General features: G+C 40.3%; 1 protein-coding gene across 1 annotated transcript; it reads right to left on the bottom strand.

The window, feature by feature from the left end:
- Window positions 1-6,311: 6,311 nt before the first annotated feature.
- On the bottom strand, window positions 6,312-18,148 carry LOC133388733 (pulmonary surfactant-associated protein D-like). Its single transcript, XM_061634955.1, has 7 exons — window positions 17,956-18,148; window positions 16,520-16,636; window positions 12,072-12,179; window positions 10,685-10,801; window positions 8,667-8,783; window positions 7,405-7,488; window positions 6,312-6,688 (listed from the first exon to the last, which is right to left on the bottom strand). Exons 1-7 carry the CDS (start codon window positions 18,146-18,148, stop codon window positions 6,312-6,314), a joined length of 1,113 nt encoding a protein of 370 aa, XP_061490939.1.
- Between the last annotated feature and the right edge of the window lie 951 nt (window positions 18,149-19,099).

The following is a 19,099-nucleotide window of genomic DNA, read 5'->3' as shown; positions in this document are numbered from 1 at the left end:
TTTATCCAGGAAGATCAATCAGGGTTTTTACCTAAAAGACAATTACGTGACAACGTCAGGAATGTCTTGAATGTGTTGGAATATTTAGAACAACGAAATGATAAACAAGCAGCTTTGATTTTCTTAGATGCTGAGAAAGCATTTGATAATTTGAATTGGAAATTTATGTTTCAGGTTTTGGAGCAAATGGATTTTGGAGACAATTTTATAAAATGGATTAGATCAATTTATACATCTCAGAAGGCTCAGATAATTGTTAATGGAGATTTAACGGATTCATGTGAAATACAAAAGGGTACAAGACAGGGATGTCCATTATCTCCCCTTCTATTTATTCTGGTCTTAGAAGTGCTGCTTAGAGATATAAGGCAAGATAAAAGGATTTTGGGATTAAAGATAAAAAAGAAGAATATAAACTGAGAGCATTTGCTGATGATTTGATAATTGTATTAGAAAACCCTTTGGAAGGAATTAATGTATTGATGGACAAATTAAAAGAATTTGGACCGTTAGCAGGATTTAAGATCAACAATCAAAAAACAAAGATGTTGGTGAAAAATTTAACTTTAAGGGAACAGAAAGAGTTAATGGACAAGACAGATTTTACAATAGAGAAAAAGTTGAAATATTTAGGTATCATTATGACAAATAAAAATTCAAAGTTGTTTCATAATAATTATGAAAAATTATGGACAGAGATTAAGAAAGATCTGCTAAGATGGGATAAACTACAATTGTCATTAATGGGTAGAATATCTGTGATAAAAATGAATGTATTACCAAGAATGATGTTTTTGTTTCAAACAATACCTGTAATATCCTCTGATTTACCTTTTAAACAATGGCAAAAAGATATCTCTAAATTTGTATGGCAAGGAAAAAAACCAAGAGTTAAATTTAAATTACTACAAGATGCCAAAGAAAGAGGACAACTGGGATTACCAAATCTGAGACTTTATTTTGCTGCCTGCTGTTTAGTCTGGATAAAGGAATGGATTTTATTGAGGAATAAAAGACTATTGGATTTGGAGGGCCATAACCTGAAGTGGGGATGGCATGGATATCTATGGTATGACAAAGTAAAAGTAAATGTAGACTTTAATAATCATTTTATAAGACGTCCTCTGTTGAAAATATGGAATAGATATAAACCAAGGTTCTATTCGAAAATACCATTATGTGTCTCAAGTCAAGAAGCGTTTTACAGAAGAGAAATGGCTGGAAAAGAGAAATGGTTAACTTATCAAGAACTATTAGAAAATGTACATGGAGAATATATAATGAAAGAGAGAGAACAACTGATAAAGGAAGGATATAGTTCTCAATGGTTTGCCTATTTACAATTGTTAGAAAGATATAAAATGGACAAGAAAATGTATGGGTTTGAAATAAGTAAATCTGATTTTGAAATAGGTTTGTGTACAAATGATGAAAATACAATTGTGAAAATGTATAAACTCTTGCTGAAAACGGATATGGAAGAAGAACAAGTAAAAGAGTGTATGGTAAAGTGGGCAAAAATTTTTGGTTATAACATACAAATGGATCAATGGAAAAATATGTGGAAAAAAGGCTTGAGATTTACATTATGCTATAATCTTAAAGAAAATTTCTATAAAATGATGTATCGTTGGTACATGACTCCAGAAAAGTTGTCAAAAATGTATAGTAATGTTTCTAATGTTTGTTGGAAATGTAAACAACAAGAAGGATCATTTTATCATATGCGGTGGCTGTGTAAAAAGGCAAAATCATTTTGGGCACAGATAGGTAGGAAGATGCAAAAAATTCTAAAGATAAATATTCAGTCAAAACCATAATTTTTTTTATTGGGTTTTATGGATAAACAAATAGAAAAGAAATATGGAAGAATAATATTATATATGATTACGGCAGCAAGATTATTATATGCACAAAAGTGGAAAATGGAATCAACACCAACAACGGAAGAATGGCTATTGAAATTAATGGACTTAGTCGAGATGGATAAATTGACATGTTTACTTAGAGAAAAATCGACAGATACATTTCTTAAGGAATGGAAGCCTCTCTTAGACTTTTTGTTGAAAGATCAAAATAAAATGATGATATTGGGATTTGACGATAAACTAAGATAGCCTATGGAGAAGAGTGATCCTGTATGTATATATTAAGGGACAGGTTTGATGTATATTATATACTCATAGCTGATCTGCGACAAATCGGAAGTCAACTATTTTATTTTTTTTCTTTCGTTGTATTGTTATGTTTTTGTTGTTTGACTTTGTTTTGTTTGTCTTTTGAAAAATTTGAATAAAAATTATTTAAAAAAAAGAAAAGAAACCTGAGGAGAATGATACAACTGATCCAGCAACACAAATCTAGTGTGCCCCCACCCCAAGGTCTGGTCTTGGGTGCTTTTGATATATTCATTGGCATTTGCAGGGCCAGCTCCAGGCATAAGGGGGCCCTTTGGCATCAGCTTGCCCTGGCCCCCCTGTGGCCCCCCTACCTGTCTAGTCTTTACCATTGCCCTTAATGAAGATGGTGGCCGCGGTTTCCATAAGGGGAATGAAGCCTCTGCCGCCATCTCTGTTGATGGCACACGTACATGCTACGCACTCACATCTCTGCCATCAACTAAGATGGCGGCAGTGGCTTCAGTACCTTAGGGAAGCTGCGGCCACCATCTTCATTAAGGGCAATGCTAAAAAGCCAGCTGACAGGTAAGTGGGGTGTGTGGGGGGGCGTGGATCATGGAAGGGGAGTGGAGGGCCCCTCAGGGGCTGCTGTAGCTCCGGGGCCCTCGGGCCAGTGCCCAACCTGGCCACCCTTTAGAACCGGCCCTGGGCATTTGTTATGCTGTGGTGATGTAATAAGCTTGATTTCTACCTCAAATACTGTAGCTTCTTTGAGTGTGGACCATTAACACAAACGCTGCTTGTTTCAGGTTCTACCCAGTTTATTTTCCATCAAGGGAAAAATTATCAGTGGCTGCATGCATTCTTCTGCAAGCTAATCTGAAGAAGGGAAATAACCAGATTTAGAAAATGTTGTATAAGCTTTTTGGGACATGAAGAATCATTATGGAACATGTTTTTTTATGTGTTTCCAAATGTCCACCCAAATGTGCATCCCACTGAATACAATGGAATAGAAAGCCAGCATCCTGCATTCTGGTGTGCATCCCATTGAAAATAATCGCATAGCTGGACAATGTCCATGTTTGGATGTGAATGCCAGTGAACATCTGATTTGCACAAGTAGTAGACTATGAGACAGAACAATGGTAGGTTTTGCACGTCCCTAATTGCTTCTATGAGCCCACCTCCACCTAAAATAAACACTCCTATGAATGCTTGTTCACATGATGAAAAATACTTTTGTTTACTCCAAGAAAATCTCTTTTAATGAAGTTTTGAAAATATAAATATATCCTGAGCGTATAAAAGTCCACACACCCATATCAAAAGCAATACACCCTTCTTTAAAAAACAAACCATTATTCAACTTCAGATTTACAAAACCTTCCATTTCAATCTGAATGCGTGCCTAAAACGAAAAACTAATGATGATGATGATGATTTATTTATATAGGCCCATCAATGTGCATAATATTTTATACAGTAATGCCAGCAAGAAGATAGGCTCTGCCCCAAGCAGCTTACAATCTAAATTTTGATGGAAGAGAAGACAATAGATGAAAGTGAGGTGGAAAGGGTTTTTTTTACTTTATTGAATATATAATAACAAAACAACAAAACAACAACATGAACAAAAACAACAATCCCAAGCCCAGGTCACTGAGGATGAATATATATGTATAACGTAAAACAAAACAAAAAAGTAACAAGCATCATTTTCAATACATTGGAAGAGAGATGTAATAAACTTATGGATATACCATTTAAAATACAGTTCCATATTTGTAAATTAATTAACAAAAGTAAAATTACCAAAAATTAAGAGAACCATATGGATCTAGCTGTAGATGAGAGAAGGTCATGTAAACCATATTTATTTGCATATTCAATAAATGACCACCATGTAGCAGTATATAAATCGGATTTAGTGTTCTCTTGTAAAAAGTGTAGATTATGGGTAATTTTGTCTAATAAGGCCAAATTCCATATATTTCTGTACCATGTCATTTTTTCCAGATTTTCTAGTGTTTTCCAGTTTTGCACCACCGTTTGACAAGCTGCCATTAATAGTTTAGAGAGCAATAATTTAGATTTCAATTTAGCATTTTCATCTCTAACCCTAACCCTAACTCTTGATAATAATTAGCAAATGTAGAATTAATTACTTTGGGGTCATAAGTAAGATTCTCTCCTTCCGTATGAATTACCGGTATTTGTGAGAATTGGTTGTGATAGGGTAATGCACTTGCAAGTAATTTGAAACTTTTATTACCAGGTTCATAATATTTTTGTTTTATAAACCATAAAGATATGGCTATTTTAGCAGTCCAATGCTTCTAATTCCTTACGTTTCCTACATAGTTTTGTATAAATTTGTTTAGAGCTTGTAATTTTACGTTGGTGTTCCAAGGATTTAATCTCTTCCAATAGTTGTAATTTAATTGGATCCAGTCTTTTTTTTACGTTTTACGCCCTCTGCAATACAATGCCCCCTAATAGTAGCATTGCATCCCATATAGTATTAAAATGTACCTCTGGAGTAATATTAAAGGAAAAATAATCCTTTAATGCTCCAGCCAAGGCTTGGGATGCCAGCTGATCCTTCAATATAAAGGGATCAAGTCAAGGTGGAAAGAGTAACAATGAAGAATGTGTGTGGATGCTGTTACACATGCTTAGGCTTAGTTTCAGTAAGGGATGAGGTTAAGCCAGAGGTTAAGCCAGAAAAGGTGGATTCCAGAAGATATTTGAAGTGTGTATGGGAGGGGGGGGAGAAAGGTGGCGCCATGTGGGTATTCTGGGAGGGAACTCCCAGCAGATGGAGCAACAAGGGAGACAGGATGGAATCATTTAAGGGAGCAGGAGACTGTCAGACAGCTGAGTATACAGTAGGGCCCCACTCATACGGTGGGTTACGTTCCGGACCCCCACTGAAAAGTGGAACTCATTGAATAGAATGGCGCACGATGCCCGAAAACCACCGTTAAAGTGGAACAAGTGCCGTATGAGTGGGGCTTTAGTCTAATTATGTCTAATTGAGACTGCTGCATTAGCAAAGCGCCGTAAAGCGGGGTCCTACTGTAGATACATACAAATGGGATCTGGAACAATATATTGCAGTGTGGAGTGCTATAGTTTAGTGTTCCAGTCAGTCAGCCATACTTTCTTTCAGGATACTCTATTCCATTTTCTCCTCCACCTCTCATTTTCCATAGCCACTGAGCTTGTTTGATCCTTTCGTTCCCCCCCCCTTAGGGATTTCCCCCCCGTTAAGATTATATTAGATTGAGGTTTCCCCAGGTCTGTGGATACTTCTCTCTTGTGCACAAATAGTGCTGTTTTGGGTACATACATAATGGCACACATTAAAAACCCAGTACCACTCACAACTGTGCAAGGCTTTCCTTAGTTTCTCGTCAGCCTCTCATCCTGAATTCCTTGGGAGTGATGTCATAGTGTATTGCATCATTCTCAACACATTCTGAACCTTGTGGCTGGCAGGGAATGGCAGGACTCTCTTCCCACAGCTTCATACCAGCCACACTTCCTGGTAAGACCCAGAAAGGTAACCAGATAAATTTCTCCTCCCTCCCCCCAAAACAGCCCCACATTTCACAGGGGGAGAATACTTCTGGGAAACTGTGTGTGCTGGGAAAGATTTTAGTTCAGCCTCACTTCAAATACACTTCTTTTGTAATGTAATGTTTGCTATATCCAAGAATAGATCTTGGAGCCCCAACTGAACTCTCTGGGATGAAGCCTTAGGAAGCCAGCACAATTTGCTCTCTGGAGATCTGTTGCCTGCTTTCAAGATCCTGCTGGCTTCAGATAGACCCTGCTTGTATATTTGTAAATAAAGTAAATATTGCAAGGAAGTCTCCCATGCTCCCTCATCCAAAGGAAACTAAACATGGTAGTGCTGTTCCTGGACGTCTCGCTTATACAGGGAAGTGAGAAGGCATAACAATACAGTGGGCCTCATTAAGAGCTTAATGTATGAAAAGGACATTAATATTTTGATCTGAATGCTTGCTGTGTTATGTGTGCACATATGTCAAATAGTCCTACCTCACCAGGAATTAGGAAGGATTGAGAAAATTACGATTATGTCTACAGGTAAAAAGCAAACACAGTATTGAATCTTGTGGCTATCCTTGTAACCGGGTTGAACATTTTTTGACAGCTGGCCTAAAATTCACAGAGTAGTAGCCTCTTCTCCCCACAGGACCGGTCGTTCCACTTGCCATTCTCAAAAACTTCTACACAATTCTCCCCGCCCTTGTCATTATTGGGTTCTCCTTGCAGCCAGTTGGAATAAACGATGGGATCACCATTCAGGTACTTAAAATTCCTCTCCGTCTGGGTAGCAGTGATCCCCAGAAACACTGACTTCTTATAGAGAACAACTATCTGTTGGACTGCAGCATTCTCAGCAGCGTTCCTGGGGGCAGCGAGTTGGCCTCCAGCTTGCAGACACCTTTGCTTCAGATCAGCAAAGGTGCCTTCGTAGGCGCTGGTTAAAAACACTTTGTTACCAACAGTTCGTCCACTTGGGAATGCTGCAACTGAAACAAAGAAAAGAGGGAGCATTGGTGATAGTCAGCCACTGTGTTTTGTGAAGCCGATAAACTGAAGTACTGCTACATCAGCGTGTAACAAATAAGAATCATGAATTAGAATAAAACTTTTAGCAACATGCTGATTCCCAAGTAATGCCAACATATGCAGAAGTAAGAGAACCCATGCCTTTTTTTGTGGTTTTCAAATAGCTCCCTAGCTGCATTGACACTTGGCAGCCATGTCTGTGGCCAGGCCATAGCACATTCACTGCCAGAGCTTGGAAAAGTTACTTTTTTGAACTACAACTCCCATCAGCCCCATGGTGCTGGCTGGGGCTGATGGGAGTTGTAGTTCAAAAAAGTAACTTTTCCAAGCTCTGTAATCACTGCAGATGCAGTTTTGAAAGTTAAAACATTCTAAAATGGCATTGGCTTTTACATTTTCAAAATGCTAAGGTTATTTTGCAGAAAAGTAAAAATTGTTTAGGTTTTTGGACAATGTCATAATCGTACAAAGTCAGTGTTATAGCAGGTTCTCTAATGTTGGTGATGTTTGCATGTGCTACAACCTGGGTTGTAAGGAGCACATTAGTGCCGTCACATATCATGTGTCCCTCACGTATGATGTTTACTGGTTCTCAGACTCTCTACTGAGGGACCAAACTGACCAAGGAAGATTTCAAAATATAGTTACCATTTTGAAATTACATGCAACATGTTACCTTTTAGATATTTGGAGAAACTGGCTTGCAGGGCTTTCAGCTCTACCTCTAGGGCACTGAAATGTTTTTTCATAAGGTTGACCTCTGAAAAATAATAAAATTATCACGATCTGCAAGATATACAACTGTAGTAACGTGGTAGAAGACATCTTGTACACAGTGCTGGCACAAAATACTTTGCTAAACCAAATGACCTCTCTCTTTCCCACACGCACACACACATAGAATAAAAATATTGTGGACAATCCAAATTGTATCCCCAACAATGTCATAATTAATCAACTGCTGTCAGAATTAATTAATTAATATTTACTTATTTATTTATGCTGTAGAAATTTAAACAATATATAATTGTAAAGGATATTGTATTTATATTTGTATTATATTAAGGATATTAATTTTAATGTAGAATAATTTAGAAATGAATTTCTACATTAGGGAATATTGGATTGTGGTGTTTTACAATATGTGTATATATATGTGTGTGTGTAACATCATAATGAATTAATGGTGCAATTTAATATTCATGTACATCATTGGAATGAATGTACATCAATAAGCGCTTCCTGTCTTTAAATAGAAATCTTTGGTTATATGGAGACACGTACATATCAATTGTTCCCTCTTTCAACATTCCAGTTAAGGCCCAGACTAGGATGGGTATTTTTGCAGAATTACTTCAAATTAAATATACTGCCACTCAAGCTGTGTGATTTTTTAAAAATGTTAGATCTTGAAGAAGGGGCTCTGCTTTGATATGAAAACAAATTCCAATTATCCATTGAAAGCTTCTCCTATAAACTGAGTTTCAAACTTCACATTGATTGTGCAAACCCTTCTCTGCTAATGGTTTAAAAAGTACTTCAAGTACTTGAAAGATTGTCACACAGAGAAGGGCCAGGATCTCTTCTTGATCATCCTAGAGTGCAGGACATGGAATAATGGGCTCAAATTACAGGAAGTCAGATTTTGGCTGGACATCAGGAAAAACATCCTAACTGCTAGAGGGGTATGAAAATGGAACAAATTACCTAGGGAGTTGGTGGGCTCTCCAGCACTGGAGGCATTCAAGAGACTGCTGGACAGCCACCTGTTGGGTATGCTTTAAGTTGGATTCCAGCACTGATAGGGAGTTGGACTTGATGACCTTATAGGCCACTTCCAACTTCTACTATTCTATGATTCTATGACCAGTATTAATCTTTCTCCCAAGCACTGCTAAATGAATCTCTTAACATCAGTAAAAAGTCTATCCTCCTCACCTGAGAGACCGCTGTCCCCTTTTTCCCCCTTGTCACCTGTGGAACCTTTATCTCCTTTGGATCCAGGGAAGCCTGGCTCCCCTGCTGGCCCTCGTGCACCGGTTGCTCCTTGTAATCCTATGAAGAGATATTTTAAAAAACTAACAAGTTAATTGGCATGTAGCTTTTTATCCCATGTGTGTTATTATCTGATGTTTTATAAATAACCATGCTAAGACATTCTTAAAGATGATATGCAGGAGAGCAGTGCACTGTGGGAAATTTAGAATTGTGGTTTTCCACTGATGGGAGAAAAAGATAGACTGCATCTTTTCCCACATGGAGAAAAAAAACAGTCAGGAAGGGCAATTTGCTAAGAGCAGCCTCTCTTTAGAAGAAAGAAGGAAAGCAAGCAAGCAAGCAGGCAGGCTTCCACATGTCATCTAGATTGGCCCACAGACTCTCAAAGTGAGTTTGTGAAGGTCCAGAGACATTGTTTCCAAATGCAATAGCAGAACCAAAATGTTATTTGTCTTGTCTTTTCAACTGTTCAGAAACAAAATTGTCTGTCCATTTAAAGATGCAGCTGGTGACCAGGAAAATTGCCAATCTGTGGCCACCCTCAGCCCCTCATAAGTAAGATGAAGATAATAATACTGACTAATTTTGAAGATTGTTGTAAGGACTACAGAGATGATTATGTGAAGTAATTGCAGACTCATGTTGCCCAAACTGATTCACATTTATACAATCTAAGCAATTGTATAATATCACTGAATTCACTTTGCTACCAGAGGATTGCCTCCCTTCTTATGGACAAGTGCTTTCCTTAATGTGTCCTTAATAAACTGAGAACAGGTGAAGCTGTTCCCCATATATGCTTTCCCCGCTTATACATGCTCGCTTCACTCACCAAACACATCTACCTCCCCACCATCCCCCATTGCCAAAGCCCCTCCCTTTACAGGTCACCAAAGCCAACCCACCTCCCTTTATGTCAGCCTACATATTTCAGCAGCTTTCAGAAGTATTTTGTCACATTGTAATTCGCAGTGCCACTTGTTGGCAGCGAAACGAATTGCTGTGCAATGACATCCATAGGCAAATATAGTAGAAAGGTGGCAGATACCCCCGGTCTCTCTTTCCCAGTGATGCCTTCCCAGGCCACCCCCCTCACTGGCTCTCCTTGTTCACCCTCCTTGAGTGCTTTTGCTTGGCTGCATTGTGCCCCTTGAACTCTGATCCTGCTTCTTGATTGCCTGGATGGAGGATAGAGAAGGGTGTGTAGAAACTAGCCTACTGTACAAAGGTAAAAGTTATATTAATTGCTCCGCCCATTTTTGCCTCTTGTGCCACTCACCACTGGTATGTGGCCCCTAGAAAGTTGCCAGAAGGAAATGTGGCCCTCAGGCTGAAAAAGGTTTAAAGCCATCTAAGTGCATGGCCCTCATCAGCCCTTATAGCTGGGCAAGAAGTTTGATTCAGTTTGCATTTCAAGCTGAATCTATCAAATTTGCACTTTCCGAAACAATATGAGAACCAGCACACAGCCGTCCTTCGAAATCCGCACTTATTCGAAAACTGTGACACAGCTTGTCAACCAGCCAATATTTACAAAAATGCATTATGCTAAGGGAAAATGTGCAAAAGAATCAATATATGAGTGAAAATTACATACAAACATGCATTATACGATAAGAAATGGCTTGCAGAAATGCGTACATTAGTCAAAACTGCCTACAAAAATGTGGTTATTAGGGTAAATTTGCACTAAAATGCTGGAGAATTTTCATGAGGATTTTTTTTTAAAAAAAATGACAAATTGCTGCAGAAATGTGGAGAACTGAATTTAAGATTGAGAAAACGAGAAACTGAGAGAACTGAAATTGACAGATCTTTCCATCTCTAATAGCTGCAAATCGTGTGAGCTAATTATGCACTGTATGAAGAAGTGCTTTCTTTTGTCTGTTCTGAACCTTTCTAGCTCAGTAAAAATGCTTCTTCAGATGCACCTTTTACAATATATCCACACCACTTACCTGTGGCTCCTACATCCCCTTTTGCTCCCTTTTCACCCACTGGCCCTTTATCACCTTTGGGCCCAGGGTCACCTGTTGCGCCTTTGGGACCTTGTGCACCAGTGGCTCCTTGGAGACCTGCACCGACATTGTGGGGGGGAGAAATCACCAAAAATTTAAGGTGCTTTTCAATGAGCACAAACACAAAACCAGGTAAATAGTTTCAGCTCAGCCCTAGTTTCAATCTATAGCCTATGGTGGACATTCAGATAGAAATGATGTGCAGTGTTTATATAATAAATCTGTTGTATACAGAGGACATTTCTAGAAGCTAGCCATGTTTGTCTGTTGCAGCAAAACCAACTAAGAGCCTATGGCACTACAGAGCAGAGGTAGCCAACATGGTGCCCTCTAGATCTTATGGACTACAACTCTCATCAACCATGACCATTGGCTATGCTGGGTGGGATTAATGGGAGTTTATTGTATTTATTTATTTATTTAAAATATTTCTTTCCCTCCCTTCTGCCCTACAATAGGGCACTCAGGGCAGCTTACAATAAAATCGAGCATGTACATAATAAAGTTGTACACAATAAAAATTACAAAAACATGAAAATAAAATGCATACAATGCAATTAAAATACATAAAATAATATTTATACATATACACACACATAGTAGTCCAATAACATCTGAAGGCTACCAGTTTGGCGACCCCTGCTACAGAGACTAACAAATGTATGATAGCAAAGCGTTTGTGGACTAGAGTCTGACGTACCTGATGAAGTGGACTTGATAACTACAGTTTATCTCTTGGCTGCCTGAAGATGATGTCAGAAGTTGGCTGTCAGAGATCACACTTTCTTTGTGACTTAAGCCAGTTACCTAACAATGGGAGTCAAGCCTGAGGGTGGTCAGCCTGTAGTGTGTTTGCTTATTCTTTCATTGATTTGTGGTAAGACATCCATGACAGATGTATATGGAGAGAAGGTTGGGAAGGAGAAGCATCAAATGGATGTACATTTTATGGTTGCTTTATCCTTTCCCAACATTTCCACATTTGAAGCTCTACTAATCTAAACATCTGAACAACAGAGTTCATATAAACATTTTAAAACTGATGGCTGGGATCCAAAATGCTCCTTTTGGATCCCAGCCATCAGTTTTAAAATGTTTATTTTAAAAAGCTCCTTTGGGGCATGCTCAAGGTCTTGAGAGCACTTAATGGCAGATTGCCCATGATATCACAAAAGGCTTCTGGAAGATCCCTCAATTGCTGTTTGAGAAGCACAAGCCCGAAACCTGACTGGGGGTGCAGAACTAGTTGTGTGTGGTATTGGATCCCAGCCACTGTGGTTTATTGAACCCCCTAGTAGAAAATCAATTATTTAACATTCAGGATTACCTGTTTCTCCTTTTACACCTTTTTCACCTTGTGAGCCGCTGTTGCCTTGCGGTCCAGAGGGGCCAACACTTCCGGGAGGACCCTGCAAACCTCGGACTCCTCGTGGGCCTGCTCAAACAGAATAGGTTACATGAGAGTTACACACCAAACAGGACAGGCCTGTTGTGATAATGTTGCCGTTCATCAGCAGCTTCTGGACCTTAAAACTGGGAGCTTTTAAACATGCATGCCACTGCCCCAGCCTGGCAAGTCACTGGGGATGCAGGTCAGAGGGGGTTCTGGGCTATGGTGTGACTTCAGCTCATTCAGACAGCTCTTTGCCTCTCCCTGACCAGGAGGAACTGTTAAAGGTTTCCCAGATCAGGCTGGGATTTAGTCTGAGAAGTGGCACTCTCAGCTCAAACATGCATGCTTAGCTTCTGACCCCTTGCCCTGTAGTTGCTGCCCAAGACCCAGTAGTGATGTAGATGCAGTGTGTCATGTGCTTGGGAAATAGAGGTAGCTCATCCAGCTAAGCTAACAGCCACCCGCAATCCCAGCATGTAGAACATCACTACCAAGACCCCCCCCCACACACACCACCCAGTCTTCTGCCCATGACCTTTGCTCCTCCAGTTTTGCTACCTCACCCACTGAAAAGTCCCCTGCATGTTCAATGAGAATTTTCCCTTGCCGGCCCTTATGCCTGGAGATAGAAACACAGTCAGAACCCTAAATGCAACTATACAACGACTAGTACGTAGGGACAAAGAGAACTATTACAATAGTTATTGTATAGAAATAGAAAAGGACAACAAAATGGGAAGAACAAGAGCCCTATTCCTAAAGATTAGAGAAATGAAAGGGAAATTTAAACCACAAGTAGGGATGTTGAATAATCAACATGGGAACACACTGATTGACAGAGATGAAATAAAAGGAAAATGGAAGGAATACACTGAAAAACTCAACAAAAGTGATACAAGGATGACAGATTCATTAACGGAGGAACCATATGATGAAGAACCAGAAATTTTAGAATGTGAGGTGAAAGCTGCTCTTAAAATTCTTGGAAGAAACAAATCACCAGGAACAGATGGCATACCAATAGAGTTGCTACAAGCTACTGAGACTGAATCTGTCCAAATTTTGACAAAAATTTGTCAAGAAATATGGAAAACTAAACAATGGCCCACAGACTGGAAGTGTTCAATATATATCCCACTTCCAAAGAAAGGGGATCCCAGGGAATGCAGTAATTATTGAACTATTGCCTTAATATCCCATGCAAGTAAAGTAATGCTCAATATTCTACAACAAAGGCTCTTACCATATATAGAGCGAGAAATGCGAGACGTCCAAGCTGGATTTAGAAAGGGAAGAGGCACCACAGATCATATCGCAAACATACGCTGGATAATGGAACGGAGCAAGGAATTTCAGAAGAAAATCACCCTGCGCTTTATAGATTACAGCAAAGCCTTTGACTGTGTAGATCTTGAAACACTATGGAATGCTTTAAAAGAAATGGGGGTGCCACACCATCTGATTGTCCTGATGCGCAACCTACACTCTGGACAAGAGGCTACTGTAAGGACAGAATATGGAGAAACTGATTGGTTCCCCATCAGAAAGGGTGTGAGACAGGGTTGTATTTTATCACCCTATTTGTTTAATCTGTGCGCAGAACATATCATACGGAAAGCGGGATTGGACCAAGATGAAGGAGGTCTGAAAATTGGAGGGAGAAACATCAATAATTTAAGATATGCAGACGATACCATACTCTTAGCAGAAACCAGTAATGATTTGAAACGAATGCTGATGAAAGTCAAAGAGGAAAGCACAAAAGCAGGACTACAGCTGAACGTCAAGAAGACTAAAGTAATGACAACAGAAGATTTGTGTAACTTTACAGTTGACAATGAGGACATTGAACTTGTTAAGGATTATCAATACCTCGGCACAGTCATTAACCAAAATGGAGACAATAATCAAGAAATCAGAAGAAGGCTAGGACTGGGGAGGGCAGCTGTGAGAGAACTAGAAAAGGTCCTCAAATGCAAAGATGTATCACTGAACACCAAAGTCAGGATCATTCAGACCATGGTATTCCTGATCTCTATGTATGGATGTGAAAGTTGGACAGTGGAAAAGGTGGATAAGAGAAAAATCAACTCATTTGAAATGTAGTGCTGGAGGAGAGCTTTGCAGATACCATGGACTGTGAAAAAGACAAATAGTTGGGTGTTAGAACAAATTAAGAACTATCACTAGAAGCTAAAATGATGAAACTGAGGTTATCATACTTTGGACACATAATGAGAATACATGATTCACTGGAAAAGACAATAATGCTGGGAACAACAGCAGGGAGTAGAAAAAGAGGAAGGCCAAACAAGAGATGGATTGATTCCATAAAGGAAGCCACAGACCTGAACTTACAAGATCTGAGCAGGGTGGTTCATGACAGATGCTCTTGGAGGTTGCTGATTCATAGGGTCGCCATAAGTCGTAATTGACTTGAAGGCACATAACAACAACAGCCAGCACAGCACTGGTCAAGTGAACTACTCCAGAGGCGATGATATTTTATGTTAGCTTGCAATGCTGGTACAACATCAGAGGGTGAGACGCTGTATTTTAACAGCCATCATGAATTCCCATACAAAATACTTAGTTTGAAGAGCAGGCAGTTATTAATCACAACACAACACTGAAATAAATGTTGCTATATATGGCAACTTCAGTTCGTGGATAATATTCAGCAGGCTAAGGTGCACTTGGGGTTTAAATGTAAGTTAAAACAACACACCCACACCCACACCCACATACACACACCAGGTAATTAATCATTCTTTTACGTCTGGGAAACCAGATTTTATCAGAATGGCACTTTCCCATTTATCATTTAGGGAACAAAAGCTTCCTGGACACTCCTGGCCCCATAATAGCTACACACATTCACTGTAACCTGACAAAAGCCGTCTTTTATAACACAACCTTCCCCAACCTGGTGCCCTTCAGATGCTGCTGGACTACAGCTCCCATCATCCCTGGCCATTAGCTATGCTGGCTGGGGCTGATGGGAGTTACAGTCCAACAACATCTGGAGGCCACCAGGTTGGGGAAGGTTGTTAAAATAAATTGAACTCCCCTTTCCACTATTTTCCCTTATGCCTCAACAGCAGACACACATACCCGTGACAGTAAATATTGCTGAATGTATTCGAGTTGGAGTTGCCAGAGTCAGATTTACTAATCAAACTGCTTCATAAACCAGCACAGGTCAGATAGTAGCAGAGTACAGCAGGAGGAGAAGAATTTTGATCATCTCAGAGTGCAGGACATAGAATAATGGGCTCAAGTTACAGGACGACAGATTTCGACTGTAGTTCAGGAAAAACTTACTAACTATTAGAGCTACATGACAGTAGAACCAATTACCTAGGGAAGTGGTGGGCTCTCCAGTGCTGGAGGCATTCAAGAGGCAGCTGGACAGCCATCTATTGGGCATACCGTAATTTGGATTCATGCACTGAGCAGGAGGTGGGACTTGATGGCCTTATAGGCCTCTTCCAGCTCTACTATTCTATGATTCTATGATCTTCAGCAGTGCATAATGGATGAACTCCGACAGTGATATTTTATGTCAGAATGAGTGTGGCAAATGCACGTCCCTGTTTTCAGTTGTGAAATGTTGGGGGGTCTGATGCTGTTGTCCAGCCAGGGCCAGCCCCTACAAATAGGCAGAGTAATAGGTACGTGGCCCTCTTAGGCAGCAGATGCTGAGAGGTGGTGACAGTGGCAGCCTCCACTGCTTCACCTGAGTCCCCCTAAGCTGATGCCTTTTGAGTAGTGGAGGACACTGCCCATCATTAATATTGAAGGAAGGTTTAATTGCCAGTCTGGTCAGATTCTGTATGTGGAATGTGGGCAGGAGCCTTGTCTTTCATCTCTGGCAACAAAATGTTTTGGGTCAGCCCTGTATTAGGGGCAAGGCAAGAGCATCTTGGTGGGCTTGTTTCCCCTCCCAAGGAAAACTGTGCCCAGTGTGCAGGAAGGCCACCTAACAAGGCTTGGAGACAGACGTGGTTAATATAGTATTTAAAAAGGAGTTTGCTTTGTTGTAACAATATATGGCTTTTTGCTGAATGGATTGCATGCAAGAGCTGTGTACAGCAGGGCCCCATTCATATGGCAGGTTCCGTTCCGGACCGCCAGCGTAAAGCGAAATGTGCCGTAAAGTGGAACGCATTGACTAACATTGTCTAAAATGGCTCCCGACGCCCAAACAATGCTGTAAAAGTGAAACAAGCGCCGTAGGAGCGGGGCCTTTCTGCAATTGACAACCGCTGTATCTGTGGAACGCTGCAAAGTGGAGCGCTGCAAAGCGGGGCCCTGCTGTACTGTAATTAGTTGTTCTGTAAAGCTGTATGCAATATATTTGTTCAAAAATGATCCCTTGCCCATTTCTCCAACATCTCCTTTTGGTCCTTTCTCTCCTTGGGATCCCTTTTCTCCTGCTGGTCCATCTGGCCCCATGTTTCCTGGAGGCCCAAGTATTCCTCTTGGTCCTTGCAATCCTGGCATTGGATAGAAGATTTAAAAGGTGGTTTACTAAGTGGGTGAACAAGAGGCTCTTTTAGTGATAAAATACAGGCAATCTCAGTGCAGAGAAAGAAAAAGTTATCAGTTGACCAGTTACACTTTTGGGGGAACTTTTGGCCCTCCAGATGTTGCTGAACTACAACTCCCATCATCCCCAGCCATTGGCCATGTTCGTTGGGGTTGATAGGAGTTGTAATTCCCCAACCTGAGTTAACAAAATCTGAGTTACAGGAAACAACTTTACGCTGGCTTCAGTTGAAAGATACAAATGCTTTTTCCTCTTCTGCCTTTTCCTTCTCTGTTTGGAATAATCCAGGGAGAGGAGGAGCAAAGAACTTAATGCAAGCAGTCCCCTTCTCCCTCACTGTTGATGGGCCTGCGGCATGGTCTTTTCACCATCCGATGAAGACCTTTTTATTTTCCCAGGCCTTTTAATTTCACTTACATGTTTTAGTACATATAGATCTGGGCACAAATTGCATTCACTTTCCCCTTTTGGTTTGGCTGGAGGGCCACAGTTTCCCCATCCCCGAAATGAATAATAACAATACATTCTGACTTGTCAAAGTCAATGGCTGATCTCAGCAACTGGACTGGGGCTGCTGTCTGTCTCCAGCCTCAGTTCCCATTAATTAAATAACCAGTCACAAGTAAACTGAACTATATCCAAAACTCATGTATCAAGACAAATTCAAGGCTTTATGGAAACTTAATCATCTTTGAGACACTGATCCTCAAACAGTAACATTTAAGCATAACTGATGAATTTATTACCAGCTAATTAGCTATGTGATTGGGATCCTTGTGGAATCGTACTGCACATATTTTATACAAACATTCTGTGAGATGGCGCGGTTTGCAGTATTTTGTCTCCAAGGTGTGACCCAAACGCTTATCCTCACAAGGCCAAAACCATTAGGTAACAATCTTTTATTTATTTATTTATTTATTTAATTAAGCTTATATGCCGCCCGACTAGCAACAGCTCTCTGGGCGGTGAACATTAAAAATACAATAAAAATAACACAAAACTGTACACAAAACTGTACAGTCTAAAATCAAAATATAATAATTTACAATTAACAGGAATTAAAATGCCTCAGAGAAGAGAAAGGTTTTAACCTGGCGCCGAAAAGATGATAGTGTCGGCGCCAGGCGCACCTCCTCGGGGAGACCATTCCATAGTTCGGGGGCCACCACTGAGAAGGCCCTAGATCTTGTCACCACTCTCCGGGCTTCCCTATGAGTCGGAACCCGGAGGAGGGCCTTCGTAGTAGACCGTAGTTTTCCATACCTTGCTCTCCCTTGTCCCCTTTTAGTCCTTGGATTCCATCTCTCCCATCTCTCCCTGGTAACCCTTTCTCAGCTGGGCCACATACAACCAGAGAACAGGCATTGCGATCCATGTTTTGTATAACTTGCTGTGGCACCTGGGATGCTGGTGATACTTGCGAAACCAAAACGCAAAATGTTAGAAGCACCAGCATTGTTGACCTGGGAAAAATAATTCAAAGGAGTGGGGAGGAGAGGAAAGAGTTAAGCCAATCCCAGCTGCACAGATTGTATTGCATAGCACTGAGATGAAGGCTAGCTATATGAGCACTGATTTAAAATATTGGGGACAATGTGTTGTTAAATTGATTGAAGCAAGTGATCATACACCCTTTCCGTCGCTTTTTAAATTGTTTTTCTTTCAGTTTCAAAACCTTTGGAACAGCTACATACAACCACTAAGGCTGCAATCCAATACATGGCTACTCAGAAGTAAGCTCCATTGGATTCAATTGCAATCTAAATTATAACACGGGGGGGAAAACATATTTGCCATGCTAGCTAAGGCTGATGCGTTGGAGCCCAACAGCATCTGGAGGGCCTCATCTCTGTCATAATAACTAGTATCTATGTGGCATGTGGCCAGTGTAGCATAGTGGTGAGAGTGTTGGACTATGGCCTGGGAGGCCAGAGTTGAAATCCCCACTCAGCCATGAAGCTCCCTGGGTGACCCTGGGCCAATCACTGTCACTTAGCCTAATCTATTTTATAAGATTGTTGCGAGGATAAAATGGAGAGGGGAGGAGAGCCATGTATGGCACCAGATAGACAGATATTTCAAGTGTTTAGAGTGCCCTACAGGATCTGATTTAGTGAGGAACAAGATTCTACGCTATATTAGGGATGGAATTTTCTGGAAATCTTAATGTTGGAACTTATCTGCACAGATTTTTTCCTCCTGATTCCTGTATTTTTATTTTTATTATTAAATTTATTTTATTATTAAATTTGTTAGTCGCCCATCTGGCTGGTTGTCCAGCCACTCTGGGCGACGTACAAGATAAAACAGTATATAAAACAATTAAAATTTAAAAACAGTAGAAAACTAGCCCATCTCAAACGCACCGCTAAAAAGCCAAGTCTTCAGGGTCCTGTGACTTCAGGTA

This window comes from Rhineura floridana, chromosome 7 (assembly GCF_030035675.1).
Source record: "Rhineura floridana isolate rRhiFlo1 chromosome 7, rRhiFlo1.hap2, whole genome shotgun sequence".
Classification (NCBI taxonomy): Eukaryota; Metazoa; Chordata; class Lepidosauria; order Squamata; family Rhineuridae; genus Rhineura; species Rhineura floridana.
Note: the sequence above shows the minus strand (reverse complement) of the source record. Positions and strands in the feature narration are given on the sequence as shown.

What these genes read in the sequence shown, in the direction of transcription:
- LOC133388733 (XM_061634955.1), bottom strand. Translation starts at nt 18,148, where the DNA reads ATGCTGGTGCTTCTAACATTTTGCGTTTTGGTTTCGCAAGTATCACCA. An exon ending in AGGGGACAAGGGAGAGCAAG is followed by an intron (nt 16,637 to 17,955) that starts GTATGGAAAACT and finishes ATCCAATGCCAG; the next exon opens with GATTGCAAGGACCAAGAGGA. An exon ending in AGGTGTAAAAGGAGAAACAG is followed by an intron (nt 10,802 to 12,071) that starts GTAATCCTGAAT and finishes ATGTCGGTGCAG; the next exon opens with GTCTCCAAGGAGCCACTGGT.